The 25,872-nt window shown below is 49.0% G+C and overlaps 12 protein-coding genes across 12 annotated transcripts; 6 read left to right on the forward strand and 6 right to left on the reverse strand.

The window, feature by feature from the left end:
* Positions 1-745: 745 nt before the first annotated feature.
* Positions 746-1,643, forward strand: HO133_005368 (uncharacterized protein; the record flags this gene model as incomplete). Its single annotated transcript, XM_037296278.1, has 3 exons — positions 746-772; positions 841-1,474; positions 1,525-1,643. 3 exons carry the CDS (start codon positions 746-748, stop codon positions 1,641-1,643), a joined length of 780 nt encoding a protein of 259 aa, XP_037148260.1.
* Positions 1,644-2,153: 510 nt separating this feature from the next.
* HO133_005369 (uncharacterized protein) lies at positions 2,154-4,138 on the reverse strand (the record flags this gene model as incomplete). Its single annotated transcript, XM_037296279.1, has 6 exons — positions 2,154-2,234; positions 2,567-2,941; positions 3,017-3,506; positions 3,612-3,841; positions 3,917-4,045; positions 4,100-4,138. The coding sequence occupies 6 exons, from the start codon at positions 4,136-4,138 to the stop codon at positions 2,154-2,156; spliced, it is 1,344 nt and encodes a 447-aa protein (XP_037148261.1).
* Positions 4,139-4,802: 664 nt separating this feature from the next.
* On the reverse strand, positions 4,803-5,510 carry HO133_005370 (uncharacterized protein; the record flags this gene model as incomplete). Its single annotated transcript, XM_037296280.1, has 3 exons — positions 4,803-4,949; positions 5,015-5,247; positions 5,303-5,510. The coding sequence occupies 3 exons, from the start codon at positions 5,508-5,510 to the stop codon at positions 4,803-4,805; spliced, it is 588 nt and encodes a 195-aa protein (XP_037148262.1).
* Positions 5,511-5,937: 427 nt separating this feature from the next.
* Positions 5,938-7,635, forward strand: HO133_005371 (uncharacterized protein; the record flags this gene model as incomplete). The annotated part of the gene is made up of 1 exon (XM_037296281.1): positions 5,938-7,635. The coding sequence occupies one exon, from the start codon at positions 5,938-5,940 to the stop codon at positions 7,633-7,635; it is 1,698 nt and encodes a 565-aa protein (XP_037148263.1).
* A 575-nt stretch (positions 7,636-8,210) lies between these two features.
* Positions 8,211-8,894, forward strand: HO133_005372 (uncharacterized protein; the record flags this gene model as incomplete). The annotated part of the gene is made up of 1 exon (XM_037296282.1): positions 8,211-8,894. One exon carries the CDS (start codon positions 8,211-8,213, stop codon positions 8,892-8,894), a length of 684 nt encoding a protein of 227 aa, XP_037148264.1.
* Positions 8,895-9,076: 182 nt separating this feature from the next.
* On the reverse strand, positions 9,077-9,952 carry HO133_005373 (uncharacterized protein; the record flags this gene model as incomplete). The annotated part of the gene is made up of 2 exons (XM_037296283.1): positions 9,077-9,832; positions 9,890-9,952. The coding sequence occupies 2 exons, from the start codon at positions 9,950-9,952 to the stop codon at positions 9,077-9,079; spliced, it is 819 nt and encodes a 272-aa protein (XP_037148265.1).
* Positions 9,953-12,369: 2,417 nt separating this feature from the next.
* Positions 12,370-14,739, forward strand: HO133_005374 (uncharacterized protein; the record flags this gene model as incomplete). The annotated part of the gene is made up of 1 exon (XM_037296284.1): positions 12,370-14,739. One exon carries the CDS (start codon positions 12,370-12,372, stop codon positions 14,737-14,739), a length of 2,370 nt encoding a protein of 789 aa, XP_037148266.1.
* A 219-nt stretch (positions 14,740-14,958) lies between these two features.
* On the reverse strand, positions 14,959-16,719 carry HO133_005375 (uncharacterized protein; the record flags this gene model as incomplete). The annotated part of the gene is made up of 3 exons (XM_037296285.1): positions 14,959-15,504; positions 15,560-15,719; positions 16,157-16,719. 3 exons carry the CDS (start codon positions 16,717-16,719, stop codon positions 14,959-14,961), a joined length of 1,269 nt encoding a protein of 422 aa, XP_037148267.1.
* An 898-nt stretch (positions 16,720-17,617) lies between these two features.
* Positions 17,618-18,830, reverse strand: HO133_005376 (uncharacterized protein; the record flags this gene model as incomplete). Its single annotated transcript, XM_037296286.1, has 2 exons — positions 17,618-18,711; positions 18,767-18,830. The coding sequence occupies 2 exons, from the start codon at positions 18,828-18,830 to the stop codon at positions 17,618-17,620; spliced, it is 1,158 nt and encodes a 385-aa protein (XP_037148268.1).
* Positions 18,831-19,445: 615 nt separating this feature from the next.
* HO133_005377 (uncharacterized protein) lies at positions 19,446-20,191 on the forward strand (the record flags this gene model as incomplete). The annotated part of the gene is made up of 2 exons (XM_037296287.1): positions 19,446-19,459; positions 19,537-20,191. 2 exons carry the CDS (start codon positions 19,446-19,448, stop codon positions 20,189-20,191), a joined length of 669 nt encoding a protein of 222 aa, XP_037148269.1.
* A 1,570-nt stretch (positions 20,192-21,761) lies between these two features.
* On the reverse strand, positions 21,762-23,647 carry HO133_005378 (uncharacterized protein; the record flags this gene model as incomplete). Its single annotated transcript, XM_037296288.1, has 2 exons — positions 21,762-23,151; positions 23,220-23,647. 2 exons carry the CDS (start codon positions 23,645-23,647, stop codon positions 21,762-21,764), a joined length of 1,818 nt encoding a protein of 605 aa, XP_037148270.1.
* Positions 23,648-24,551: 904 nt separating this feature from the next.
* HO133_005379 (uncharacterized protein) lies at positions 24,552-25,761 on the forward strand (the record flags this gene model as incomplete). The annotated part of the gene is made up of 2 exons (XM_037296289.1): positions 24,552-24,850; positions 24,975-25,761. 2 exons carry the CDS (start codon positions 24,552-24,554, stop codon positions 25,759-25,761), a joined length of 1,086 nt encoding a protein of 361 aa, XP_037148271.1.
* Between the last annotated feature and the right edge of the window lie 111 nt (positions 25,762-25,872).

The raw sequence follows: 25,872 nt of genomic DNA on the forward strand, positions 1-25,872 counted from the left end.
AGGTTGGCTAGCCATACTTTCTATGTTACCTTCCCCGGCCTTCTCGTCAAAAGCATGCTCATAGTTTGGGACTATCTACGACTGGCTTATCTGCCCACTGGTAATGCATCAGGTGACAGTTCGATCAGTGGCGATTCCCAGTCAACGGCACATGCTAGTCGGTAAGGGCTAGGATAACTTCGCTGCCGACCATATCCACCAACCATCCACAAGCTAGCACCCGTCTCGGAGAGTGGGGTCATTCCACCTTCGTGAACAACGCATTGGTACCGATGAGAAGCCTATCCTCGCCACCAGCAGGCCTTCCAGGCCTTCCCTCACAGCCAATCGTCATGGGTGTGGGCGTGAAGGGGCTGCAACTGCATGTCTGACAACTCGCTGGACACGTAGATCCCGAAGCAGCAGGCCCGGACAAACCTTGACATGCATATCTTATACTGAAGCTCTCAAGCGTGACAGCAATAAGCGAATCGCAACATCGCGGTAGAAGCAACCCTCGGACCACCCAAGCTGAGTTTGTCAATGATTGCCCCCCACTCCTTGATTCCAACATGGACTTTTGGCCTGGGCCCGATGCGGCTCTGCCGTCCTTTCGGCTATAAGTCCATGAGCTCAAGGGGACTCGAGGGGGAAGGAAACTATCATCGTGCAGAGGGCCTTAGCGTTGAATCCAGTGGATATCTCCTCGCCCACCTACTCCGGTTAGCGGCAGCCATCCCTTCCGAATATTAGCAGCTTCTGCGCCATGTCCAAACCTTCTTCGTCGTCCAAGGTTAGCAATCTATTCACAGCAAACGCGTTCATGGCATGTAGCCACACTCAGACGCTGACCTTTCAAAGGCGCCTTCCACAGTCCCAGGAGTAAACCTGAGCTTCTATGTTCAAATCGACCCTCTCGAACCCAACTATCAAGCGGAGCCAGCTCGACATGGAACACACAACTTCTGGGCCCCACCCCACACCAAGACTGGATATAATCGAAAGCCTGGCATGCTTTTCCGTTGGGGAAGCGGAGTCATAACTCATGTTTCAGCCAATGATACCGTCGGTCGCTCCCTTCACCAGACTTACAGTGCCGCCACTGTGTTCACGCAAAACCCGGATACGCCTCATTTACTTGCCGTTCCTTTCGATGCAGAAACAAAGCATGCGCGTGAAAATCAAGGAGGCTGGAGACCTCTCTTCTTCCGCCACATTCAAAATACCCAACATACATATTCTGCTGTTTCAACGGTCGGTGATCGCCAGCACATCGCTGCCCCAGGCTCGTCTCACTGGATGCCTCAGCTTCTACCTAGAGTCTATGATTATCAGGCTGGAAGCCCTAGGATACAGGCGGGCCTAATCGGAAGCATACCTCTACTCATTGCTCTTGCAGCCTTCTCGGCACCGCCAGATGCGCTTAGGGAGGTGCTCATCAACTGTCTTCGGCCAGGAACATGGCGGCCTCATCGATTTCAGTATCCCGCGGGTCGTAAGTTTGGCAGTTCCATATCCTTTTGCGATCAAGCTCATTTAATTCAGATATTGCCGAGAGAGGCATGGTCGTCACTATCTTCTTCGATCCTGTGAACCCTCAAGGATCTAACGCGGTTATGTTGAATAAGCTTCAAAACGGCGATTTCGGTGCGTTCTACAGTTAGCTTTTGACCTATGGCAGGGTGGTTATGTCGGAAGTTCTGTTTGTCAAGCTTTCCACGAATTTCCTTGTGTACATCTGTCGACCTTCTCCGTGGCAAGAAGATACGTACAGCAAGATCCGTGGTTATCTTTATTTGTCATATTTTTGCTGGCCGTCATCTTTTCGTTCTTGCACAAAGTACACTACGCCGGCGTTTCGTTTCGCGGATGATGTTGTGTCTATGTCTATGAATTAATGAATGACGAGGACCTTTTTGGTACCCTTAATGATACCCGTGGCGATCCATTTCATGGAAACGTTCCTTTATCAGGAGAAGGGCGCTATCATCTTGTTCTGCATGAGTCTAACGAATTGGCTTAAGCTATCATATTTACGCTGACATTGCTGCTTTGCCACACATTGCATCCAGCCAACCTGACGCGCCACGGATCCCAGCTCATTGGACATCACCTGACATTGCTACTTTGTCACTCAATGCATTCAGCCAACCTGGCGCGCCACGCATCCCGATTCATTGGACATCCGGCAACCTAACCGCTATATCCCCAGACTGCGTTATGTATCGGACCCATGGAAGCGAAGGATATTGCAACTAGCGTGCGCGAGATGCGTTAGCGTTACAGCGCCACGACAGAATCAAGACAGCTTCGGCCGGATCTACGGGCCATCGCACCGTTCCGGCCCTCGTGGCTGGCAACACATAGATCTTGCGACCAAGAGGTCCGAAAGGATCAAAAGGATTTAAAGATTACGGGCCACTGCAGGAGATCCTTTGCAAAACCACCTGCAGCGAAACCACCTGCAGCGAAACCTTCTGCAGTGCAGAACGAACGCGCAGCTAATTGCATCACGGGGGGGTTAAAAGAAGCGCGCAAGCAATGAAGCACAGATCGTCAAAAGCGCACGAATGGCGACGGCACTCACCTTCGGCTCTATGATCTTCAGATATCGCACCTGGATCCCACTCGTTGTGAAGTACGGTATCTCGAATTTCACACTGATCGGCCTCTTGCCCTTGCCACCTTGTCCAGCACCTCCCATGCTGCCCCCAAACCCGCCCGTCATGCCACCTCCGTGTTCATCGTCTCCTTTTACTGACGGTAGACCCAGCTCAGCGCGCATGAGGAACTCTTTTCCTCCACCGAATTGCTTGATTTTCCATATTATAGCACTTTTTTCTGGGGCGTAATGGACGCTGCCAATGTTTGTGCGGAAGCGAGGTGAGTCGGCGTCTTCAGGGACAGGGACAAGGATCTCGACGTTGTTGGCTGTGGAGCGGCGTTTGAACTGCGCTCGCGCCTAGAATTTCCTTGTGTCAGCACAGTCCCGGCCAATCCAGTGACCGAGTCTTGATTAGGGCAAGAGTAACCCGACCTTCAATGTGAACTCAATCCTTGACCCCGAATGCGACCTAACATCACTCTCCACCCAAATTAACGGCTTCACCTGCGTATTCAACCGATAACTCATGAGCTCAAATTCTCCGTCCGGCGGTATAAAGCTAATCGTCCTATCATTCTCAAATCTCGAAAGCCGCACACACTGATGAAATTTGACATCCTCCATTTCGACCGCCTTCCCCCTTGTCGCTCTCCCGGTCGTCTCAAACATGACTTTATCGTTCAAACCAAGCCGTAGTTCTGGCATTCCGGAGAGGTAGCATTTCAGTTTTACAGCACCAAGGATCTCGGAGCGCAAGACGTTTCCGGTGGAGGAGACAAGAAGGTTCAAGGATTCGATGACGTCGAGGAAAACTTCGTTTTTGCGATAGCGAATTCCCTCGCTGCGCCAGGAGACGGCGTTGGTGACTGCGATGGGGGGACGGGCTTGGATTTCGAGTTTGTGGGATTCTTGTGTTATGTACCTGCGAGGTTTTACCTCCAGTCAGCGCTTATCAATCGGAAAGGTCCTTCCCCTTCATTTCTTATCCCACTGCCTCGATGTGTATGTAGCAAAGAGGCAAACCCACTCCTGTAAAATCTTGCTCTCCGTCGTCTGCGGATACCCAAAGTCCATCATCTCATCCAGCAGCTCGTATATGATGACGAAGTTATCTCGTATCGATTCCTCCTCCAGTTCTTTGAAATACTCCGTGAACACCTCTACGATTTTGTGAAGGAAGAGGAGTATTTCGGCGGCGTTTGTGTTGCGTTTGGTGAGGGCGAGCAGGTAGAGGTTGTTGTGGCGGATGTAGAGATACTATCGAGCCGTAGCCGAGGAACCATCAGCAGATTCGTTCCAACGTCCATAGCTACGCCTTTGCCGTGAACGTACATTTATACCCTCGTCTGAGAAACAGGGTGGGACGGCGGAGCTCTCTTCTTCGGCTTCGGAGAGGAGGACGGGGAACTTTTCGACGGCGGACATGGGGATGTCGCCTCTGTAGTTCCGGGCTAGGAGGGTCTGGGGAAAGCGTCAGAGCTGCGGTGGTGATACAAAGGGCGGTGGAGAGCTCGCCTTGCCCTTGAGGTCGAGGAAGAAGACTGCGGAGGCCATTGTTGCGGTTGGGTTGGCCTTGCCGGCCGGTGGGTGGTGATTATGAAGTGTCAATGGTCATTTGAGGACAAGTCATTGCTCGTGAGATCGTAAAAAAACCCCGAGGTGGAGACGTTGCGCGGAGAATAGGCATCTTCCCATACTTTGTGAGTATCAACCCACAGCCCAATCGAGCCTAGCCTTCATCAGCCCTATCAAAAAAATCCGTTACCAAAATCTCGACTCTTCTTTTCCCTCTTTTTCTTACAACAACGCGCCCAACAGACAGTGCAAGTCAACATCTTCCGCGACCGAGCTTGGCTTTCTGTCAGGTTCGACTGTGGTATCTCCTTTGCTGAACACTTGCGATTATGGAGGCGCGGAGAAGGATGGATTAGAGGGTTCCATTAAGAACTGGCCGAGTATTTTACGCTGTTGCTTGGGCGGTGTCAGAGGGACCGGACAGATTGGATTTAACGTGGGGGTTTTTGGCATGGGTTATGGAGAGTGAGTGGGCAGAGTGAACGTGTCTTAGCAAGAATGGTATTGGTGGACGGAGGGTAGGAGGGTTTCAGAGAACGGATCTGCATATCAGCCCCAGCTCTGAGAACACTATATTCTACGTTTATTCAAGTCTTGTTATAGAGTCTCTCTTCAGGTCAACTAAATACGCGGAGTCTCCATATCACTGCAGCCCTAATGGCCATAATATCCGCTCTCTCACAACATTATTAGCAACCTCCCCTCCCTTCTGTAATGCAACGGCCCCCACAATTGCATACAGCGCCCGCGATGTCACGATAAGCTGGCCTGACCCTTTGAGATTCGCCATCTAGGAAGTACAACGTTAGCTCCGTTCTATGCGGCTTGTAGACCAGCTCAGCAACGTGAACATACCGTTCTGGGCTTCCACCGTACCACAGTGTTGAGTCCATATTTCTCGGCAAGCTGAGCTGTCCTTCCCGTTCTCAATATCTGCTCTTTACTCTCCGCGCTCACACCGGCTAGGCCGTCCAGTGCTGGATGTCGGAATGGCTCCCGTCCGTACTGATCTTGCGTCTCTGGGAATGGCGTTGCGGAGGAGCTGTGGAAGAGAGTGAGTGATGTTTGTAGTTGCACTATCCTTTTCCCTACCAAGGACAATTTATCAGCGATGCTTGTAGCGACGCACTCGAGCCTTTGTACCTAGAAAAGCCAATCGTTCATTGAACCCTCTTCTCCCATGATCGAAGCTCTTATGCGTAACGGCCAGCCATTTGACCTCGTCTGTAAGCATCTTGTATCCTTCTTTCCCCAACACTCGATTGTAAACATTGTCCAGGCGCTCTGGATCTTCGTTGACGGCGAAATCGTTGTTTGCTACTGGGGGCTTCGAGCGGATGGGCGCCATCATTCTTGGGGGTGTGGACTGCCACCGTGGACCCGTCCTGAGTTCACGGCCTCGATTGCCATATCTTTCTTCCCAGTCTCGGTGCGCGCTGGATGTGGTTAGGTTTCGTGCAGACTTGGGTCGAAGTATTCGAGTGGAAAGTATTGAGGCGCATTGACATGTAGCTCGTCGTCTGAAGGATTTGGCAAATCCTGAGGTGACGTTCACTGATCTGGACATCCTTGATTCCGGTTGAAGCTCAGACTAGACTTCCTCGAAGCTCTGCTGTGGTGTGTGTAAGATGAAGCATCAATCGGAATGAGTTGCGGCGAAACTTTTCTGGGGCTGAAAGTCCGCCTTCTTTTGCACGACGCGAACGCGTCTTTTCCAATTGCTTCTCCTACAGATCATTCATTGCTATGCTTGGAATTCGAATTTTGGATAGAAAACAATGATTGCAAATGGTTATAGTCCAATTCTGGAAGAGCGCCTTGCCAGATCGCTGCCGGACGGTTGTTGCTTCACCATCCATCATCTATCCACCCCCCCTACTGCATGCCCCGCCATATACGCTGCACCACCAAAAGAAGAACCAGAGGAGACCTACTGCGAGAGCCATTTCTTGAGCGTCTCCATTGACTCAGATGGATCTCAATTGCAAGTCTTCGCCATTGAGGTGCTCATTTACACCACCGAGTACCTGACCACGCTCTTCGTCTCCAAAGCCGATTCTACTGGCTATCTCTATCTCCATAAGCTACCGCATGGAACACCGTCACCGCTGAGGATTGTATCTACCACCTTCCTCCAGTACCTTATAGAAGATCGCGAAAGATCAGATCGGCGACTCGTCCTCTCACTCTTTGCGAGAGCGCAGAACCAATACCTCTTTCCTGGCAGCATCGAGAACAACCACAAACATATCCTGGACGACAGAGGTCTGATAAAATGGTGGTGCAAGGTGTTGAATCCGATACTCGGAACTTCTGAGAATGACAGCAATGCTCTAGAAGAAAAGCGTCAGGGCATCATGCGAGATGAACTCGACTTCAGATCGCATGGTTTCCTGAGAGTACCCGGATGCGATACATACGAGACTCAGAGCTTTTTACCCCGAGACGAGTCGGGCCGTATCGCTAAGAAACACCGTTGGCTCACCAAAGATCCTCTCCGCGAGCTTGGCAGATCTCCAGGCTTGCCGGAAAGATGTCTGATACCCCGATTCCCAGATGACCCCAAAGCGCGATTCGTGGAGACGCTGGACGATGAGATTCCGGATGAGGAATCTCAGCTTTCACTCTCACAGACTCCAGCAAGTCCATCGAAGAAGCAGAACAATGGCCGGTGGAGGAGTGTAAAGAGCTTGGAACAATTCTGGGAGATGATGCAATTCAGACAGGAGTGCTCTTCGGGACGGCTTGTCGGCTTTCTGTGGGCCACTTTCCAACCAAATTTACAATGCGCTGGAAGGGAGACGATCGATGATGAAAAGCGCCCCCAGTCGGCATTGCCTACTCCTCTTGATTCTCAAGATGAAGAATGCTCTCGCCTACCGCCTGAATCCCCTCTGCGGTCAAGTCCTGCCCCTGAGCTTCCTCCTTCAACTCCTCAGAAACTCATTTCTCTGGAGCAAACTCCCACGCCAACGCCTGTCAAGCGAAAACAAGCTACTGCCATGCGAGATCTACCGGAAGAAACGACGTACTATTACTGGCCTAAATCTAGTCGGGGTGAAGTGATCCTAAGACAGAAAGACTACCAGCGGGCAGGTAGCCTGCTACTGCGGCTCGACTACGCCGATGAAAAAGTTGGGACAGACAGTACCGGGAAATGGATCAGCGACGTCGCCAAAAGGGCTGGATTGAAGACTTGGGGACGGCATGTGGTGGGAAAGAAAACCACATTAGCGAAAAGAGATCCCATCACAGATGCGAAGCCGGCGATGCTGAATGCAGGACTGATAAGGAAGAAGAAGCGACCAGCTGAGGAGATGAATGGGGGAGCAGTCGAGGCAAGGTCGGAGAGTAAAAGGTCTGGCATCACTACGCTCTCTGGAGGGCTGGTGAGGAAACGGGCGAAGGTTGCTGGCCACATAGGACCGGTGCTTACGGAAGATACTCAAAGCAATGGAAAGACCGAGCCTGGCTGATCAATGGTAATGTCACGCAAGGGCGCATTGACATTCAATCTGACGTTCACCGTTTGTCACCCGCCCAGAATAGCCGTAATAAGTTCAATATGCCAGGCAGCCTTTCTCGAGTCTAGATCCCTTCGATACAAATGAGCGCGCACAGAGAACGACAAGTGCTTGAGCACAGTCACCATTGTACATTGAGCCAGTATCATTAAGGCTTATAAGCCAACCCTTCCATCTCCAAACCCTTGTCCGTTTCTCTCTGAAGCAGTCCGAGACCGAGGGGCCTCTACCGCGCAGCACTTTTGCAGCACATGCTACTTTTAGGGCCCATCATCAAAACCGTTTTACTTAGATTGACGCTTTCTTCATGCACCCTACCTATGTCACTGATTTGCTGGTCTTCCTGCAGGCCACGCTGCTATGCGGCTCAACGTGGCGTGTAGCGTGCAAACCTGCTCAATGAATTCTCATATATATATTCCATTATTACCAAATTTTTATCATGAAATCTCGAACCACTGTCATCAGTATCATAATCAATGCATAGTTTCCCGCCTGCCAAACCGTCTCACATCCAGCAGCCAACTATGGCACCCTTCCGACTTCGAGACCTCCCTGGAGAACTGCGGAACAATATCTACAGCAAAATCCCGCTCTCTGACAAGATGACCTTGCTGAGGACCTCCCGCTCCATCAGTAGCGAAGTTTCCCCGTTCTTCTACGAAGAAGCCACCTACCGAATTTTCGTCAACGTCCATCACCCTTCTTTATACACAAAGCACCCTATAACTAGACCACCTCCTCAGCACATAAAAAAGAAGATCCAGAATCTCGACGTCTATTGGGCGCTCTTCGAGCCCGAAAAGCGAAAGGAAGGCGACATTGAGGCGCTCAGCTGGGACCCGCTCGTTAGTCGAGGACTGTGCCGTGTCTTCTTTGGATGGTGCCCAGGTGTGCCCTGGTTGCCTCTACCCTTTAGAGACAGCGACTTTGAACCATTGAAGACTCTTGCTGGTTTTGAGACCGTGGAGATCCGAGTTGGACTGAAGGCTTTGGGGCGGCCGCACAATCATCATGCACCAAAGAGGGATACAGGCAACACAAGCACAGATTCGGATACCTCGTGTCCAATGATGTTGCCTATGTACGAGGTATTGCGGAATGGACTGGAGTCGGCGTTTGGAGTTGCAGAGCTGAGACAGAACCCGCCGGATCATTACTTGAGATTCGAGCCAGGTAAACATTCAGCGGACGCTGTCGTCAAGTCCTAATCAATGCTTATTGTGATATTCAAAAGAGAGGCTGTGAGCAGAGTATTTGCCTCTTTTGGTAGGCAAAGTTAGTTGGAAGAATCGAGGAATTTGGGCGGAAGAGTAGATCGATCAAGAGAAAGAGCACCAAAAATTCCTTACGAGCTGGGCCTTTAGTATTCGATATATGATTGTATTCAAAGTCATCTGTTACCTGTGGCCGTTCGTTCCACCAGCCCAGACGATGGTGTCATGAACACCGATGTTGACGAAGGCATTTCATGCAAAGCAATAGTTCCCCTCTCTCCTTGCTGGCTCTGCGTTTGCCGCTCATTCTCTATGCGTTGCCTCCTAGTGCTAACCCTCGCCTTGACCCACGGCAGCAGATTGAAGTACCCGCCGCAGATGAAGACACCGGTCCAAAGAGCTAACTCTGTGCCATAGATGGCCATCCCAAGGACGTTGAGTTCCGTCTGAAAAAACACGGATACAAGAGAAAATAAATCGCCCGCAGCATCGATGCCCACGAAGATGAAGCTGATACCTCGCACAGTACGGTGCGTGTAGATGTCCCAGTAGTGGCGAAGAACACCCGCGGCAAGCAAGACTGCTGCAAGTACAGCCATCAACGTCGTGGGCCATGTTACATGCCTTTTAATCGCTGCCTTCAATGCAAATATTAAAGCAACTTCGATCCCTCCCATCAAAGTGCACATCCCTACCAGAATGACTGCGCACTTTATAAGGCTCCAATGCTTCCCGTAATAGTAGCATTGGCTCCATGTTAGTAAGCTTAAAAACGTCAAGATCTGAGCCTGTATCCGTAGCGCGATGTTGAAGCTTTCGGTTATGTTGTAGACGCCTAACGGTACGCCCGCTGAGGCCCAGAGGAGCATCATGGAGGGTTGCAGACCTGTGGTATGATGGCGGCGGTAGTTGATTATGATTTGGGGTATCAGCTAGGGGGATTTGTCATTGTCTTGCTGGGGCACGCTGCGATTGCAGGACGTTGGTACCTGAACGGACCAGCAGATGGCACCAATGGTGCCGAGAATGTTGGCTGCGATTGGGACGTCCATCGTACATTCAGTTTAACACTCGTACGCATGATCCTTAGAATTCGCCTAGAAAATTTTGTCAATCCACTGAGTTGTCTCCAAAACTTTCAATACAACTAGCGGCATTAGCTGCGGCAAGATATCGCGGGTGCTTCTAAACCTCAGCTAACGCTAGTGTATAGTACCGGAGAGCCATTAGATCGACTCAGCCATATTCCCTTAATTAGTAAGAGATTGTAGTAGTAAATAGAGGACCCGTTCTGGCTGATCTTACCGTCTTCCCCATACCTCGCTATTACCCCCCTTTATCCTTTTATCCCTTCCACACCTCGCTATTATTAAATCTTCGCGTATATTATTCTTAATAACCTTAATGTTATACTCTTATCTTATACGCTAGCCTCTATAGTATGAAGGCTTTAAGAATATCTAGAAGAAGCTCGATTAATATAATAATAATCTCGAGAATATTAATCAAGACCGCATCTTAAAGATACTCGAACGAATTTTTATTATTTAAGAAAGAAGATAATAACTTCAGCGATAGCGAGTGAAGTAAGCTTATCTATTCTAACGCGTTTAGATTATTATCACCCCCTCGAAGTTCTCTATCTCCCTTTTCTCTTATAAATATAAAACGTCTATCTCTCTAGACGAGTAAAAAAAATACTTTTAAAAGGATAATAAGCGTAGTAAGTTTATTTTAGTAATACTCTTAAAGCTAGCGTTAATAATATTAAAGTTATTTTATATCTTAGAGACGCGTTAAGCTACTTTCTTATTAGAATAATATAAAAAAACGAGTTTTTACTTAGTAAATAGCTATATTATATTAGATAACGAGCTCTATTTAATAATATAGTATCTAAGAGATTTTAAAGAAGCTTATTAATAATAGATATAATATAGTTAAATTAGAGATATCTCTAGAGTAATATCGTATAAAGAATATAAATTAGATAGCCTCTTAATAAAACTCTTAATAAAACTCTTAATAAAACTCTTAATAAAACTCTTAATAAAACTCTTAATAAAACTCTTAATAAAATTCTTAATAAAATCTCTAATGAAACCCTAGTCTTTTTAATTCTCTTTATAAAAATTATTATCTTAATTACGAAGCTAATATATCATTTTTTCGCTATAATCTAAAATATTTATTATTCTTTATTATTTAAATACTTTATATTTTTATATAAGATATTAACTAAGACGAAGAGAGAAAATAAGATATTTATAAGATTAAGATTTATTAAAATTTCTAAACTATATATAATCTATATATAACTCTCTATAATTATTCTTTTTAAAAATAATTTATTAAATTTAATAATATAGAGAAGAGATTTAATTCGAAGTTCGCTTATTAATTTATTTTTCTAGAAAAAATTATTTAATATAATATTTTTATATCTTAAGTTGACTTAACATTATATCTTTATTTATATTTATTATTAATCTTTATCTACTAAGAGTATTTATATATTATTATCTTATCTTTAATTACTTAATTTATAGCGAAGAACTCGCTATAAAACTTATCTAGATTTATAGATTTATATCTTTTCTTGATATTAAAACTTATTAATACGATACTCTATTAAAGTTATAGTCTAAATAGTAGCTAGAATACTTATTTAAACTTTAAATTTAAAGCCCGTATCTACTCTCTTTCTAAGACGATATTATTATACTATCTCGAAGTATAATATTATCTTTATAAGATAAGTCTAAGATATATCGTATAATGAAATACTAATAGAAATATTAGTAGAAATACTAGTAGAGATATTAGTAGGGATATTAATAGTAATAACGAAGGTAATAGAAGTATTAATAATAGTTAAAGCCTATATAGTAATAGTAATAGACGTCTCCATTATAATAACGTAAAATGATAGAAATTTAATGGTTACTAATGGAGAAGATAATTTTCTCAATTTTTTACGACGTTTCTGACTTAGCCTCAAAAATAGAATTACCGAACGGAATCGTATAGATATTTTTACATATTTTAAATATAAATTAGTGTCATTTTTAAGCCATATTTTCATTTGCCAAGAGGTGGCGTTATTTAGTGAAAATAAGTAGGGGTTTATTTTCAAAATATGTGGTTACCGAACTGGCCCTAAGTGATAGCGAAATCGCTAACGACGATAACGATATCTTCGCGATATCGCGTCTTATTTTTATATAACGCCTATATAAATATGGCGTAGCCACCTTAAAACTATACTAACGGTATTTTATTTAGCATTGGCTGAGGTATAGAAGCACCCGATATCGCGGGTGTTTCCGTAGGGCTGAAATCCACAAATGTAAACAACACGAAGTGACGGTTCTCATATGTTGCACACCGCTGTCTCACTTGTACAAGATTGTTCTGCGATGCCCACCTTCATTATCTGACATTTGACGACCTCAACCTCGTTACCAAAATGTCCGAGATCGCCTCGCCCTCTCCACCGCCCCGTCCCGCCCAACACGTTCAATCCCAACTCCTCCCCTCCTCAATATTCTCAACTCCTTCCTTCAGCTCGACTCTCCCTTTCCCTCGACCCACATCGGCATCTGGCGCGTTCCGTCGCTCTTCGCTGTTGAAGAAGGGGCGTCTGGGGTCATCCCAGCATCGGCGACGCACGCGCTCAGTCGCATCGTCTGCGTCGCATTCGAGTGATGGAAGCTTAGGAGACTTCAGTATGGAGAATTACACAATCGATCTTGCGCAGTTGGGGAGGAAAGAAACGGCGGCACCTCCAGTGGGATTCGAACAGGCATTTCAGCGAGATCGAAGTGAAAATGAGCAAAAACCTAAGCAGCCTCAGGAGCCAGCAGCTCAGACGCAGCAGGAAGAAACCGACGAGGAGGAGGCAGAGGATCTATTGGGTGACTACACGATTGATTTAGGAGGCCTGGGAGATAAGCCAAGTAGTATGGTGGTCGGAGACGTGGAGAAAGAGAGGGACGAGGTTAGTAGTGAGGATGAAGGGCCCGAAGATTTCACCGTGAATATGGAGAAGTGGATGAGAGGTGGCGAAAAGTGGAAGAAGGAGCGACGTGACGAAACTCTTGACGAGGGTGACGAGGCGAACGAAGATCCGCAGGACTATACCCAGGAAGTCAGAGTAGACCGGGGGCTACCCGAAGAGAGTGTATTTGAGCCGCTTGGAACATCTACGCCTGCACCATTGAAGAATCATGCCATCATTGAAGAAGGTGTGCAAGAGGAAGCTAGAATTCAAGCTCCTCCACTGTCCCGGATGAATACCGAGATGCTCCAGGATCAGGCTGCAGAGGAAGTATTTGAGCGCATCTCGGCGCTGCAGGCGGAAGTGGAGAGAATGCGCGTTGAAGATGAGGAGCGTCGCTTGGCGTATCACGAAATCGAGCAAGAAAACGAATTACTTAGAAATGACAGAGTGGAATTACTAGAGCGTCACCAAGCCGAGGAAGAGTTGCTGAAAAAGCAGCACTCACAGCTAAGGGATCATTGGAAGGAGCAGCTCAGACTCAAGGAACAAGAACTGACCGCCCCTAATACTCCCAAAGTGGCGTCACTGAGGGCGAAGTTCGAGCCCGCAATCCAAGAGTTGGCCGCTGTCAAAGCAGACGCGGAGACCAATAAAATCGCAGCCAACGACATGATCAAGGCTCTTGAAGCACAGCTACATGCGGCTCGAGAGGAATTAAAAGAGCACCAAGACGCTAAGGCCTCTAGGAATGCAGCAGACGACAGGATTAAGGCTCTTGAAGAACAGCTACAGGCGGCCCGAGATGAGACGAGACGGTACCAGAATCAAATACCATTAATCCAGGAAGCCAACGCGGCTACCGTCAAAAGCCTGCGCGCAGACCTTGAGACCAAGAACAACGAGATTGCGCTTGAGCGAAAAGAGTCCATCCACCGCGGCAACGAAGCGGCCTCGCTGACCGAGAGCATCGACCAAAAGGACCAAGAATTGCGAACGCTCAAAAGCGAACTCAAAGCCATGAAGATGGAACTCGACCATGCGCACGAGCAGCTTGCAGAGACACGACGTATCGTTGAAACAGTAGAACATGAGAATGACCGTCTAGTGCAGCAAAATGAACGGCAGGCCCGGGACATTGCGGACTTGGAAGAACGCATCAACAGCCAAGACGTTAATGAAGCAACCGCAGAGCCGGTCAATGAGAAGCGTGGTTACCCTGGACCCGAACATATGGAGGCCACCAGCATTGACGAAGCATCTCACAAAGATGCTCTCAAAAGAATCGAGCAACATGAGAGCATGCTTTCTTCGCTGAAAGCCACGCACGCCAAAGAGCTACGGACTCTGCGCTCCGCCCTTCTGAAGGCTGGTGAAGGCATGCAGAAGCGCGAAGCACGTCTCACAAACGCTCACAGCGAAGAGGTAGTCTCCCTGAACCAGCGGATTGAAACACTTCAAAACCAACAGACTGAACCCTCTAAGCTGGCTGACCCGTCTATGGAGAACGAACTTCGTTCTGCTGTTCGTGTGTTGAATACGAAACTCGAAAAGGCTAATGCTGCACTCATAGCATCTAAAGCAGAGGCAGAGGAAGCGCAGCAGGCAGCTGAAGATGCACAGAAAACGAACGCCATCGTCAACGCTGAGCTAGAAGCACGTTTTGCGGAGGCGGTGGAGGACAGAGAGAGAGAATGGAGACGGAGGGTGCAAATCCTATTCCGAGAACGAGAGAAGATGGGTAAGGCGCTGATGTGGGGGTGGGGAAGGGAAGAAGAGGGTGCGAAAGGGTCAACGGACCGAGAGCAACCGTATCGGTATAGGTTCGTGACGAAGTGACGATGTGCAATGTAGCAGATCCAAATCCAAAAATCTGCGTGCAACGTTTCGGAGGAATCTATTCTGCTTTTAAGACACCTCTTGAGCATACGTTGATTCAACACTCAAGACACCTACCTATGACCGAACCACGAACTTCGTGAAGCCATAATCTTCAGCTCAGTCCATGGGAAAAACTTCGTTCCCACGACGCCACAAAGCTCCTCTTCTTCTCAACCATCAGCTACCCAGCTTTTCACTCGCCATCCTCGCCCCCTCAACGCTCGCCCTAATCTTCCTCATCGCCACCTCCCTCGCAAAATCCGGACTCCCACGCTTCGGCTTCGCATCAACACTAAAAGGACTAAACCCACAATCATCCGTCGCCCCCAACTGATCCTTTTCGATCCACCTACTCGCCTCCTCCAAATCCCCCGCCACCTGCTCCGGACTCTCCACCTCCGGATTCAGCGGGTTCGTCACCCCGATGAACGCAACTTGTTTCACGTCCTCGGCATCGCGACGGATGGATCGTCCGATGTGCTTGCAGATGCTCGGTTTATCCCTCTCGGACGCGGGCTGGATGAGGAAGTAGCCGGCGTGCATGGCGAAGAGGGAGGGGAGGAGGTTGCGGTAGGGGACCTCGTGGGAATGGACGGGGTCGCAGTCGCCGCCGGGGCGGGTGTGGATGCCGATGTTGGCGCGTTCGGGGGCGGAGAAGCGGGCCAGGACGCGGTTGTTGAGGTCGATGAAGGTGCGGAGCAACGAGGCGCCGGTCCATGCACCCTTGTTCAAATAAAGAACCGAGAAGAGTCGGGGACAGGGGAAACGTACGAAATACTGCCCGTCCGCCCGCCAAATTATCCGCCAACCCTTTCCCACCCAGCGTGTCAATGATTGGGCAGGTCGCGAACGAGCTGGCGCGCTGCTCGCCGTCTGTCACGAGTGTCTCGCCCGTCTGCGAAACATTCGTAGTCTGCGTAGGCTTGTTGGAGGTCCGGCTGTGATTTTAGCGGTGGCTTATGAACTGGGAGAGAAGGACGCTAGGGTGGAGTAGATGCTGAGGTGGTGAGAACGAAGACTTGTACATTGTGGACGAGGCAGGGAGCCTACTACTTCGGTGGGGATGGGCATTTTGTTAGGGTGCGAGTTGTATTTGTTAGTGGAGGCTTGAAAAGATGCATAGAGTTGGATGACTGTCAATGACAATGAAGTATATGCTGGTAACTAGACCCTGCTCTTGGACTACTCATCGGAAGAAGCCACTTATCCTTCCAAATAAGAATGACTGCGATTCTCGTGGCGCCAGAGCGAAAGGTCCTTGGCAGGCGCTGCATCGATACACAATTGCTGCTTTGCCTCCTCCAGATGTGTAGTGGATTGATGGTGGTGGCGCAGTGCGGAAGACTTCCACCGTTGTCGAAGAGAGACCACCCACTTCCATTTCTTCCAAGCTGCCCTGCCCATCTCCTTCTCCCTCCTTCTATTCTGCCTTGACTCTTCTGCTTTGGTGATGATGAGCATAAGACTGGCCTTCAACTCGTTCAAGTCCGCGACAGACTGCAGGATCTCCCGTGATTTGGAGTGCCACATTAAGCGTCCTAGCATGGAGAATTTGAAAGTGAGAGTGTTGTGAGGAATGACCGCAGTACCGCCGCTTTCGTCAACGGCATCAGGCAAGGCCACTCGTCCCATCTTTGCAAATGAAATGACGATAGGACGGAAGATTGTGTCACACTGCTGGACAATACGATGGATATTGCGACAGTCCTCGTCGGTGAAAAGGCGGTCACCTGAAGCTTTCAGGTCTTCATCCAATAGTGTCTGCAGTGCTGTCAGACCGCGGGCAAGTTTGCGGAGCTCGGCGGCGATGTGCTGAACCTTTTCGTCGGCGGTCCTCGCATTCTCGATTGCTTTTTCTAATAATCCAGCGAGCTGTATTGCTAGGCTGACGATCCCCGCGAAGTTGGCAATGATACCAATGACTACCAAGGCTTCCATAGCTCTAAATAGGCAGAGAGCATTTATTCTTTGAGATTGTGTTGACTGTATTTACCACTTGTATACTGCTTGTCAATAACTCGACGATAACATGAAGCTGGGATTGGATACGAGGTCGGGAATTTTATAAAGACCTGAAGAGTACTGGAAATTGGAGGACATTGTGGAGAGAGAGTAGCATCAAGCAAAGACTACGCCACTCAGTACACGCAAACGTGGCGGTTCCAATAGAGAGTCATAGCAGTGACTAGCAGCCTCGAAGGCGCATTAACCGCTTTGTCGTCTAGAATGACCGGCTTTCTTGTCAGATCACCTACTGACACGGTGTGGGCACTGGACATGGACATGATTTCAGTTAGGGATGACTTTTTGCCGGTAACTCCGTGGTTGAGTGGCGATCCGGTGGTACTCCGTACCGGATGTTTGCGGTTCGAGATTCTGGATTTGGCTCGCAAATTCAGGCCGTGTGGGTGGGTAAGCACAGCCTCAGCTGCTGCTCCACAGAGACATCGATGCGGAACGATTCTACCATCAGTCCATCGGGCGCACTGCCAGAGAAAGTGGCAGTTGCAGTCGTAGCGAAGTCTTGAACATTGACCATATGAGCACGAAGTACGAGGATTATGAGCCATGAATAAATCTGTTTGGACTGTTTCTGTACGACCGTTAGATTTTCTTGCCTTTTTACCCATGAATGCGTCAAATCTGGCTAATTCCCATACCTAGGACTGCCACTTTTTCTGGCAACTTGCCTGGAATGTCTTCGTTGGCTTACCAAGAGTCTACAAGAGCAGACAGAGACTACGATCTCAAGGGTGTATCAAGACCCACATAGATGGCAGAGATCAGTCCTACCTTCATCAGCCGAGCTTTGTGCGATATTACGCCGCACCAAGTCTCAAAGCTTAGAAGCTTCGGTTTTGACCAATCCACCATTTTCCACCTGGTATTCTTTCCCTCTCTTCCAGCCCGTCCAACCTTTCAAGACCTCTTCACCACCGGCCCCAGGCGAGAGGTTGGGACTACTCCATGCCTCTGTTTGAGGTATGGGCAGACCCGGTGATCCCATGAGGCCAACCGCAGATCTCTGCTCATACCCTTGCTCCTCGAGCTCAATTTGTGAGAGTACGGGTGTGCAACATGCATCTTTTCCCGCAAAAAGGAGCTCCCATTCTTGCCGTGTATTCTCCAAGAAGCGTTCACGGAAAGTTTTCCTGAGGGTTGGCCACGTAGTGCGGTCGTTCCGCGTAGTCATGAGCTCTTGTTCGATGTTCAGTCCCTTCAGAAGTTCCCCGAAAAAACTATCCTCCAGAGCCCCCACAGCCATGTAACCGCCATTCTTACATTCATAGACCTCGTACCACGGACATCCACCATCCAACATATTCTCTCCCCTTGGCCTATCCCCCAGCGGTGTTTTTGTCAAAAATCTAGAGAACGTTCCCAGGTAGGCACTACCATCCACCATGTTTGCTTCCACTATCTGGCCCTTTCCCGTCTGCGTCCGACTCACCAACGCAGCTAGGATACCAAAGGCGCACATCAGTCCTCCACCTGCGAAATCTGCAATTATATTGGCGGGAAAAGAGGGTGGCGCATTGGCTCGTCCGAGTTGGGACAGGAGGCCCGAGACGGCGAGGTAATTGATGTCGTGTCCAGCCATTGGTGCGTAGGGGCCATCTCGGCGGAAGCCAGTGAGGCGGGCAATGATGAGGCGAGGGTTCACGATGAGCAAATCCTTTGGATGGAGACCAATTGACTCCAGCACTCCTGGGCGAAATGGGTCGATGAGGATATCGGCATGATTCAGTAGGGATCTGAGAAGGGCAAGGCCGTTGGGGGATTTGAGGTCTAAAGCTATCGAGGACTTGTGGCGACTAAGAGAATCAGACGTTGGAGGTGGAGGGTTCAGGGTATGGGCTTGAGGGTGAGCCCGATCAATGCGGAGAACAGAGGCGCCATAATCGGCGAGGAGAAGGCAGGCAAAAGGGCCTTGGGGCGCGGTTAGAAAGAAGGTTGGTGATGATACTGGATAGTTGGTAAGTACCTGGAGCCAAACCGGCGAGCTCAATGACTCGAAGGCCGGTTAAGGGTGGTGGAGAGGTTGCCATGAAGTGGGTGGGGACAGCCTCTTTGGCGTTTTCACCGGCTCTAGAGTCTGGCACAAGGCTGCGGAAAGGCACGTGATTTGGTCTTGGCGCTTGGACAGGTCAGGCTGGAGACTCTGCACCATTCAGTCTCATCTTCTCTCTCTTCCTTTCACTGACCTTACAAGCTGTCGAACTCATAGTGGCTTCCCATCCTAGTAACCCATTTCATTCTCGTTCCTTAATCGAGACATCTTAGCTAACTTTGTGCCTTCTGACTTGTTGCCTTTCTGTCAATCTTGAAAGCGTTGAAGCGATTTCTTTGACTCGTGCCGCAGCCTGGTCGTACGATCTACTTTTGCGGGAAAGCTTCGATGAAGCATAGTGGGCGGTTGAGGGTCGCAACCCTCCATGTTGGTCACCGAAGAACCTTAGATGCAACCTCGCACGGGTCATTTAACACGCCTCACCTAAGACGGCCAAACTCAGCGTCAGATGGTTCCTCTTGATACGTTGGTGACAGAACCGCTGCAAAAGACCCCAAAATGTTTCATCTGTGCAGAAGATCTGCCTATAAGCTTTCCTGAATGTTTAGGGCCGCCCTACATCCAGTATTGCAAGTTATATCAGTCAAGCACTATGTCTCCCGTAAAGTTTTTGCTCCATCCTTGCTTTCTGAATCATCGCACTGTCTTCTTCCTGGCTAGACTGTTTCTTTCATCACTTTCAGAACGAAGACTACTATCTTCAGCCTTTTGGTTGCCGCAAGCTCGGCTGGGCAATTTCTTGCACAACTCCCTCAGACTCTTACCACTGATCCCGAGATCTCGGGAAAACTTATCTATGTGCCGTCTCTAGGATCCACGTCTAGCGTTGCAGCGCCTGTTGCTGTTCCCAGTCTCGGTTACAATTGCTACAATCTGCCTCTGGTTTGCGAAAGCATTGGAAGCTGGGCTAGAACAGTGCACCCGAGCGGAAACGGCGATCTAAGTCAGGCTCAGATATTCTATTTTGACCCGGATGAGGCCCACGAAGACAGACGTCGTGAAGTCGCCTGTGGGTGTGTCCATCATGACGGGTGTTTAAACGCAGTGTCAAATGGTAAACAAGCCGGAGAGAACGTGCGAACTATAGCGAGGGGTGGCGGGAATGTCAATGTGCTCTCTGACATATCTTTCTCGAACTTCAAAATCATATTAGCTGGCATAAACCCCCCCAGAAATCCTACAACAGGGCAGTCGACGACCCCGCAGCTGTCTCTGGATAGCATACCAGGACGACTCTTTGCAGAGGGCGTGGCGTTCAGCTGCGATGAAATTCCCGCCGCAACGGTTATCAATGGTGGAATGAACGCCAAGACTAGCTGCGCTCTACAGAGCTGGTAGATATTTTCCGGGGCAGATGTGGAGTCCGTGAACAGGGCGGGCACTTGGCCCAACACGGGGAAATGGCCTCTTCCGCCCGGAAGCGGGATCAGGATGGAGCAGGATTGCTAGCTCACTCTCGGTTCGTTGAACTGTACGTTACCACAATCACAGGCACTCTACACCTGCATGGTAATGAATCATCCATAGTTGCGTTAGATCTGTTCCATCATTCCCACAGCAGTAGTCCACTGAGGAGAACATTTTCCGTATCGATCAGCATGCTAACACAAGCCTCTTCAGCCGCTGATGCCTCTGTTGATGCGTCTACGGCCCGTGATGAAGGGCAAAGATGCTGAAGAGCTGGTATGTATGATTCTTCGACTCCTGAAATTTAAGACAGACTTGAGTCAAATATCGTCCACACAGTTTTCGGATCTTGAAGAGGTAGCCCAAGATGCCCACAAGGTCAAAGAAGAAGGGAAAAATGACGACGACGATGAAACAACGACGACTTCAACGACTTCAACAACCAGCACAACATCAACAAGCGAAAATTCTCAGACAGAAACTGCCAGTGTCAAGCAGATCCCCAAACGTCAGCGCCACGTTACAGTTCACTTTTCGATTCGATGCTCTGTTGGGCGCCATGTTTGGTTACGACATCAAGGTCATTCTGCGATTTAGGTTTGCTCGCTCGAGCTTTACGGAACCGCGAATCCGCGCATTCGCCCAATCCCCCACTTCCCACGGTTCAAACCTTCGCACGGTTCCGTAACGTGCTTCCTCACAAGGGATGAATTGTCTCTACCTACAAAACACACCGCAGCAGCTCTTCAGTTCACAGACTTCGAGATCCAGAACCCTGCAATTGATCTCCGTTCCCGGAATAGACACATATCAAATCTCTCACCGCTTACTCTAGTTCTTCCAGAACGATTGCTGGAAAAAGGTCCGTCACATGGAGTCAGCTCAGGAAAGAAAGTTATCCTGCATGCGCTTGAAAAACACACAGTATCAGAGGGAATGCCAGGCTCGGTCTTGAGCGAGCACTTTGTTCAAGTATCCTGCGCTAGTCTATCTACTTCAAACATCGATTAGAGAGCGATTGGCCGGCCAAGATGAGAAGGGCACATGATACAAAAACCACTGCTACAGTACACAGCGCGCGATCCTTGCAGTACACGACAGTGCCATTGCGAAGATATTGGAAAGACGGTTTTGTTTCCCACAGCGAGCCCGAAATGTCACGAGCAGATGCCCTGTTTCAATACATCCAGACCATTCGCAGTCTCACCGGTCCAGCTGCCGAACGAGACCTTTCCAATAGAAGCCGGACACCGGCCGATTTCCTCACCAAAACGCGCAACAGTATCGTGTTGATAAAGTGGTATTGAAACGTGAACGGCTACTTCGAGAAAAGGCTCGTACAAGAAGCACAAATCTGTTCAAGAAAGCAAACAAGCTGGCGCGGATGACCACCTCGAAAACATGAATGGTTTTCCAATGTAACGACAGATGATGTAAATCAACGAAAGGTTTGAACTCGCCTCCCCTCGCAAGAAGTCTAGGCGCGCATGACGGCCGATGCTCAAGACATGCCAATTAAGAAACTGTCCTGATTCTCTATCAAGAAGACGAGCACATCCTGACTGAGCCGACGGGACTTCTCTTCTTCAATAAAGCCATCACCGGCCTCCACGGGCGAAAGGATTGTGGGTTGAAAGACTGCAGCAAGGCGCGCCGAGGTCATCTTGTTGATTTCCGCTTTTGAGGCGAAGACGGCCAGGAGATCCATCAGGTACAGGAGTAGCTGTCGCGATAGAGGAGGCAGAAGTGTGATTTGCTTTTGATATTCAGAGATCGACGATTCCTGGTTGAAGGGTAACGTGGAAGGACCTCCTTGATGTGGTTTTAGCGGATCTTGGAAAGCTTCATACATTTTGACTGGGATGATTGACTCCGGAAGCCGCAGAAGAAATCTTAGTAGGATTGCCGCCGCATCGTGTACTGTGTATCCGGTCCAGTCAAAGCCTTTCCCATAACCTGGTGGCTCGTTGAAGGCGGCCTCAAGCTTCTGCAAACGGAGTGCAGAACCGCTGACGCAAAAGATATCCTCCACGTCGGTTGCTAGATAAAAATTATCAACACCCAATCGGACCCTTTGAATAGAAAGCAGAGTGGTAGCCGCGGCAAATTCTAGGGCAGGCAAAGGGCGAGTGGAGAACAGACCTTTTTCCTTGAGGAAAACTCCAATCTTAGCCACGAATATCGGGACGTAGCCATATACGTAAGTCTCGCCTGTCTCATTGGTGAGGGAAATAGCAACATTGGCAAATTTAATACTCTCGTACAGCGAGACACCCAATATGTGAGTCTCTGGCTTCGACGAGATCTCCGGCTTGGAGGTTTTCTTTCGCCGTTGACGCCAAACCGCAGAAGCAAACCCATCCCATTTATTAGGCTTCGGTATCGCAGCGACTGACCGGGTAGTTGGGCGCTGTCCCCGGTTTTCTAGAGGTTCCGGATCGAAATCTCCAAATGTATACCGGCGACTGTTACTGATCTCGTGGGCATAGATTGGTACTGCCAGGACTGAGATATTGGAGACATCAGTCAGACTAAGCGCAGATAATATAGATGAGGCCGTCGTCCTAGCAGCAGACGTCACGAGCGACTCCCCAGAGTCACTAAACAGGGGTTTGCGATATACACGAGATGCCAGCAGATCTTCTTCAAATGCGAAACCGAATTGATTTCGCTGCATCCCTTGCGGTAAGTTGACCAAAGGAGGAGTGGCTGTCCTACTCGATGTCGTGCTGGCATCGTCGTCGACTTTCGCTGCTGTTGGTGTAGCTGTGTCCGTGGTTTTATCGTCCAAATTCCTAAGACGCAGGCTCATCTCTTGGTTACTTGCCAGTACCTGCTGCACAAGGTCACACAAGTGTGTCATTGCAGATTCTGCCTCTTCCATAGACTTGCTATGCAGGGGTCAACACGAGTATTTAGAAGAATCCCACAACTTTGGTCATGAACAGGGATCGCAAACCATTGCAGAATAGTTAGCATCAGAGTCAACGAAGCTTTATTGCTCTGTAGTCTCCCCTGTACATCAGATATCTTCGATTCCTTCATGGCCCATCTCACACGGTCAAGCGTGCCCATTCCGGCGTCATTTTTTGAGGTACCGAGGACGTCCTCGAGCTCGGAGAAGGTAGTCACGCACTCTGTCAAGGTCACAATGACTTGTTCCACCAGGATAAGGGAGGCTCGTGATTTTGATAGGCTCGCGGCGCCCAGGAGGTAGGTTTGCAAATGAGTGAGAATAGCGCTTAGGCCGTTGACTTCGTTAAGCACTGCCTGAGCAAGCTTCGGGGCTGCCCTTGTGCTTTGCACAAAGGATATCAACACGGACGAAACTTTGGCTGCTGCTCCTAGTACACCAATTATAGATGCTGATACAGAGAGTGGATCCATTAGGTGTGGACTCTTGAAGAGTCCAGGCCTTTCAACGTAGACTGAAGCAGGGGCTCATTCATAGAAAGCGGCCTCATAAATACTGCACATAGATCAAAGTATGCGTACAATGGTGGACAGGCTTCAAGACCTTTCTGTGGATTGGCTCAAGGCTTCGGTTTTGGAGAGTGGCATATGTGCTAGGAGGATGCCGATGACGATTGGCATTGAGCCTTTCCGAAGCCGAGGCGATCCCAGGTTCTGTCGATTTCGGGGTGTATAATGTATATATATTCACGATGTTGATAGAATGTACCGATCTGCTGCTTGCCGGCCTGGGCTCATGAAACCAATACCTCCACAAATAAGATAGCGCCGTCAGATGCTCTACAAGCTATTTTCTGAACCTCTTTGACTTGTGATGTCTTTGCGAGAGCCCAAGAACAGTTTGTGCCGAGAGACATTTAGCACGAATACAACATAGGTAGGGTGGGGAACATGCATCGGTGCCTAGACATTTGCACGCGCTAAATCCTTATCGGAGTAAGCGTAATGCAGATAAGGATTCAGCCCTATGACTTTCCCATCACCCATCATCCACGTCAATGCCTCTTACCGTAAAGGTGTCTTTCCTCCAATGTTGCCTCATTCAAATGACATCTATCGTACTCGAAGCAGCCGCATTTTCACTTGAAAATCTTTCAACCTTTCTATCATACCGAAATTCCATCGTGCTTCTCCGATATCAGCAAGAGAGAGGAAGACTGTGCTATCTAAGCGCAATGCAGTGATTGGCACCAATGCATAGAGAGTACTGACGTATTTCAACCGAGCGTTAGCGAAGAAAGCAATACATACCCATTGATTCAGCTCAAACCTGAAGGAAACATACTCCTTTGTCTGATGTCTTTTCAAAGTCATAATAATGTCGTCCAATCCGTCACCAGAGAGCGTCGCCTCAGGCAACACCGCGGATCCTGGGATAGCACCCCGCCAAGTCGTCCAACGAGCAGATGGCACAGATGTCGAACTCGTCAGCTTTCCTCCGGGAGACCCTAAAAATCCGCGTAACTGGCCGACATGGCGGAAATGGTCCATCGTGATCGCGATCACGCTCATTGATCTCACAGTCAGCTTCACAGCGTCTGGGTTTTCGCCTGCAGCTGAGAAGTTCGCCAAGGACTTCGGGGTGTCAGGTGAAGTCGGAACGTTGGGATTGAGCCTGTGTGTACTAGGATTTGCGTTAGGGCCGATGACTTTGGCGCCGCTGTCCGAGTATGAAATTTCCCATTCCCTTGTCGTACCAACAACAATGCACCGAAATCCTACTGAACAAGATTGTGCGCAGGTATTATGGACGATCTCCTATTTACATCATCTCCTACGGCGTCTTCCTGTTCTTTGTACTCGGTACCGCCCTCGTCCACAATCTGGGTGGCTTTCTAGTCCTGCGATTCCTATCTGGATGGTTCTCTGCTGTGACGATAGCCAACTTCGGAGGAACAATTGCGGACATATTTGAACCGCACGAAACAGGACCAGCTATGAGTCTTTTTTTGTGGGCGGCTACGGTAGGGTCTCCGTTAGGCTACTTCCTCTTCTCTTGCATTGCGCAGTACAAAGGTTGGAGAGATATTTTCTGGGCTCTGCTCGGAATATGTGGCGGCCTCTGGTTGATCATGACTGCGACGCTGAAGGAGACGAGACACAGTGTATTGCTTCTTCGGCGTGCAGCCCGTGAGAGAAAGCAAAGAGGTACAGATGCTATTGAAGTCCCAGATTCGATGAAGCAGAGAGGACCGCGGAAGTTGTTCAAGACAGCGCTCTTGAGACCGTTCAGGTTTCTCTTCACAGAAGCCATCATTTTCTTTGGAGCGTTATACAATGGCTATCTCTATGGGCTCAGCTTCCTCTTCAATGGTGCTTTCTCATTAGTGTTCGGGATGGGAGGCCATGGGTTCGATGTCCTTGGTGTTGGACTTACATTTCTCGGGATCGTCGTGGGCATCAGCATTGGCCCAATCACAAATATCTGGCAAGAACGATATTACCAGCGGAGAATTGCGCAGGTGGGCGGTAAGAACGTGCCAGAGGCACGTGTACAGTTGGGTCGAATAGCCGGAATTAGTGAGTGATCGTTCAACGTTCTAGTTGTCCCTTGCTAAAACAGCAGCCTTTCCTATATCGCTGTTTTGGTTCGCATGGACTTCTTACAAAAACGTACACTGGATTGTCCCGATAATAGC

Source organism: Letharia lupina, assembly GCF_014066315.1.
Source record: "Letharia lupina isolate WasteWater1 chromosome Unknown contig_21, whole genome shotgun sequence".
Classification (NCBI taxonomy): domain Eukaryota; kingdom Fungi; phylum Ascomycota; class Lecanoromycetes; order Lecanorales; family Parmeliaceae; genus Letharia; species Letharia lupina.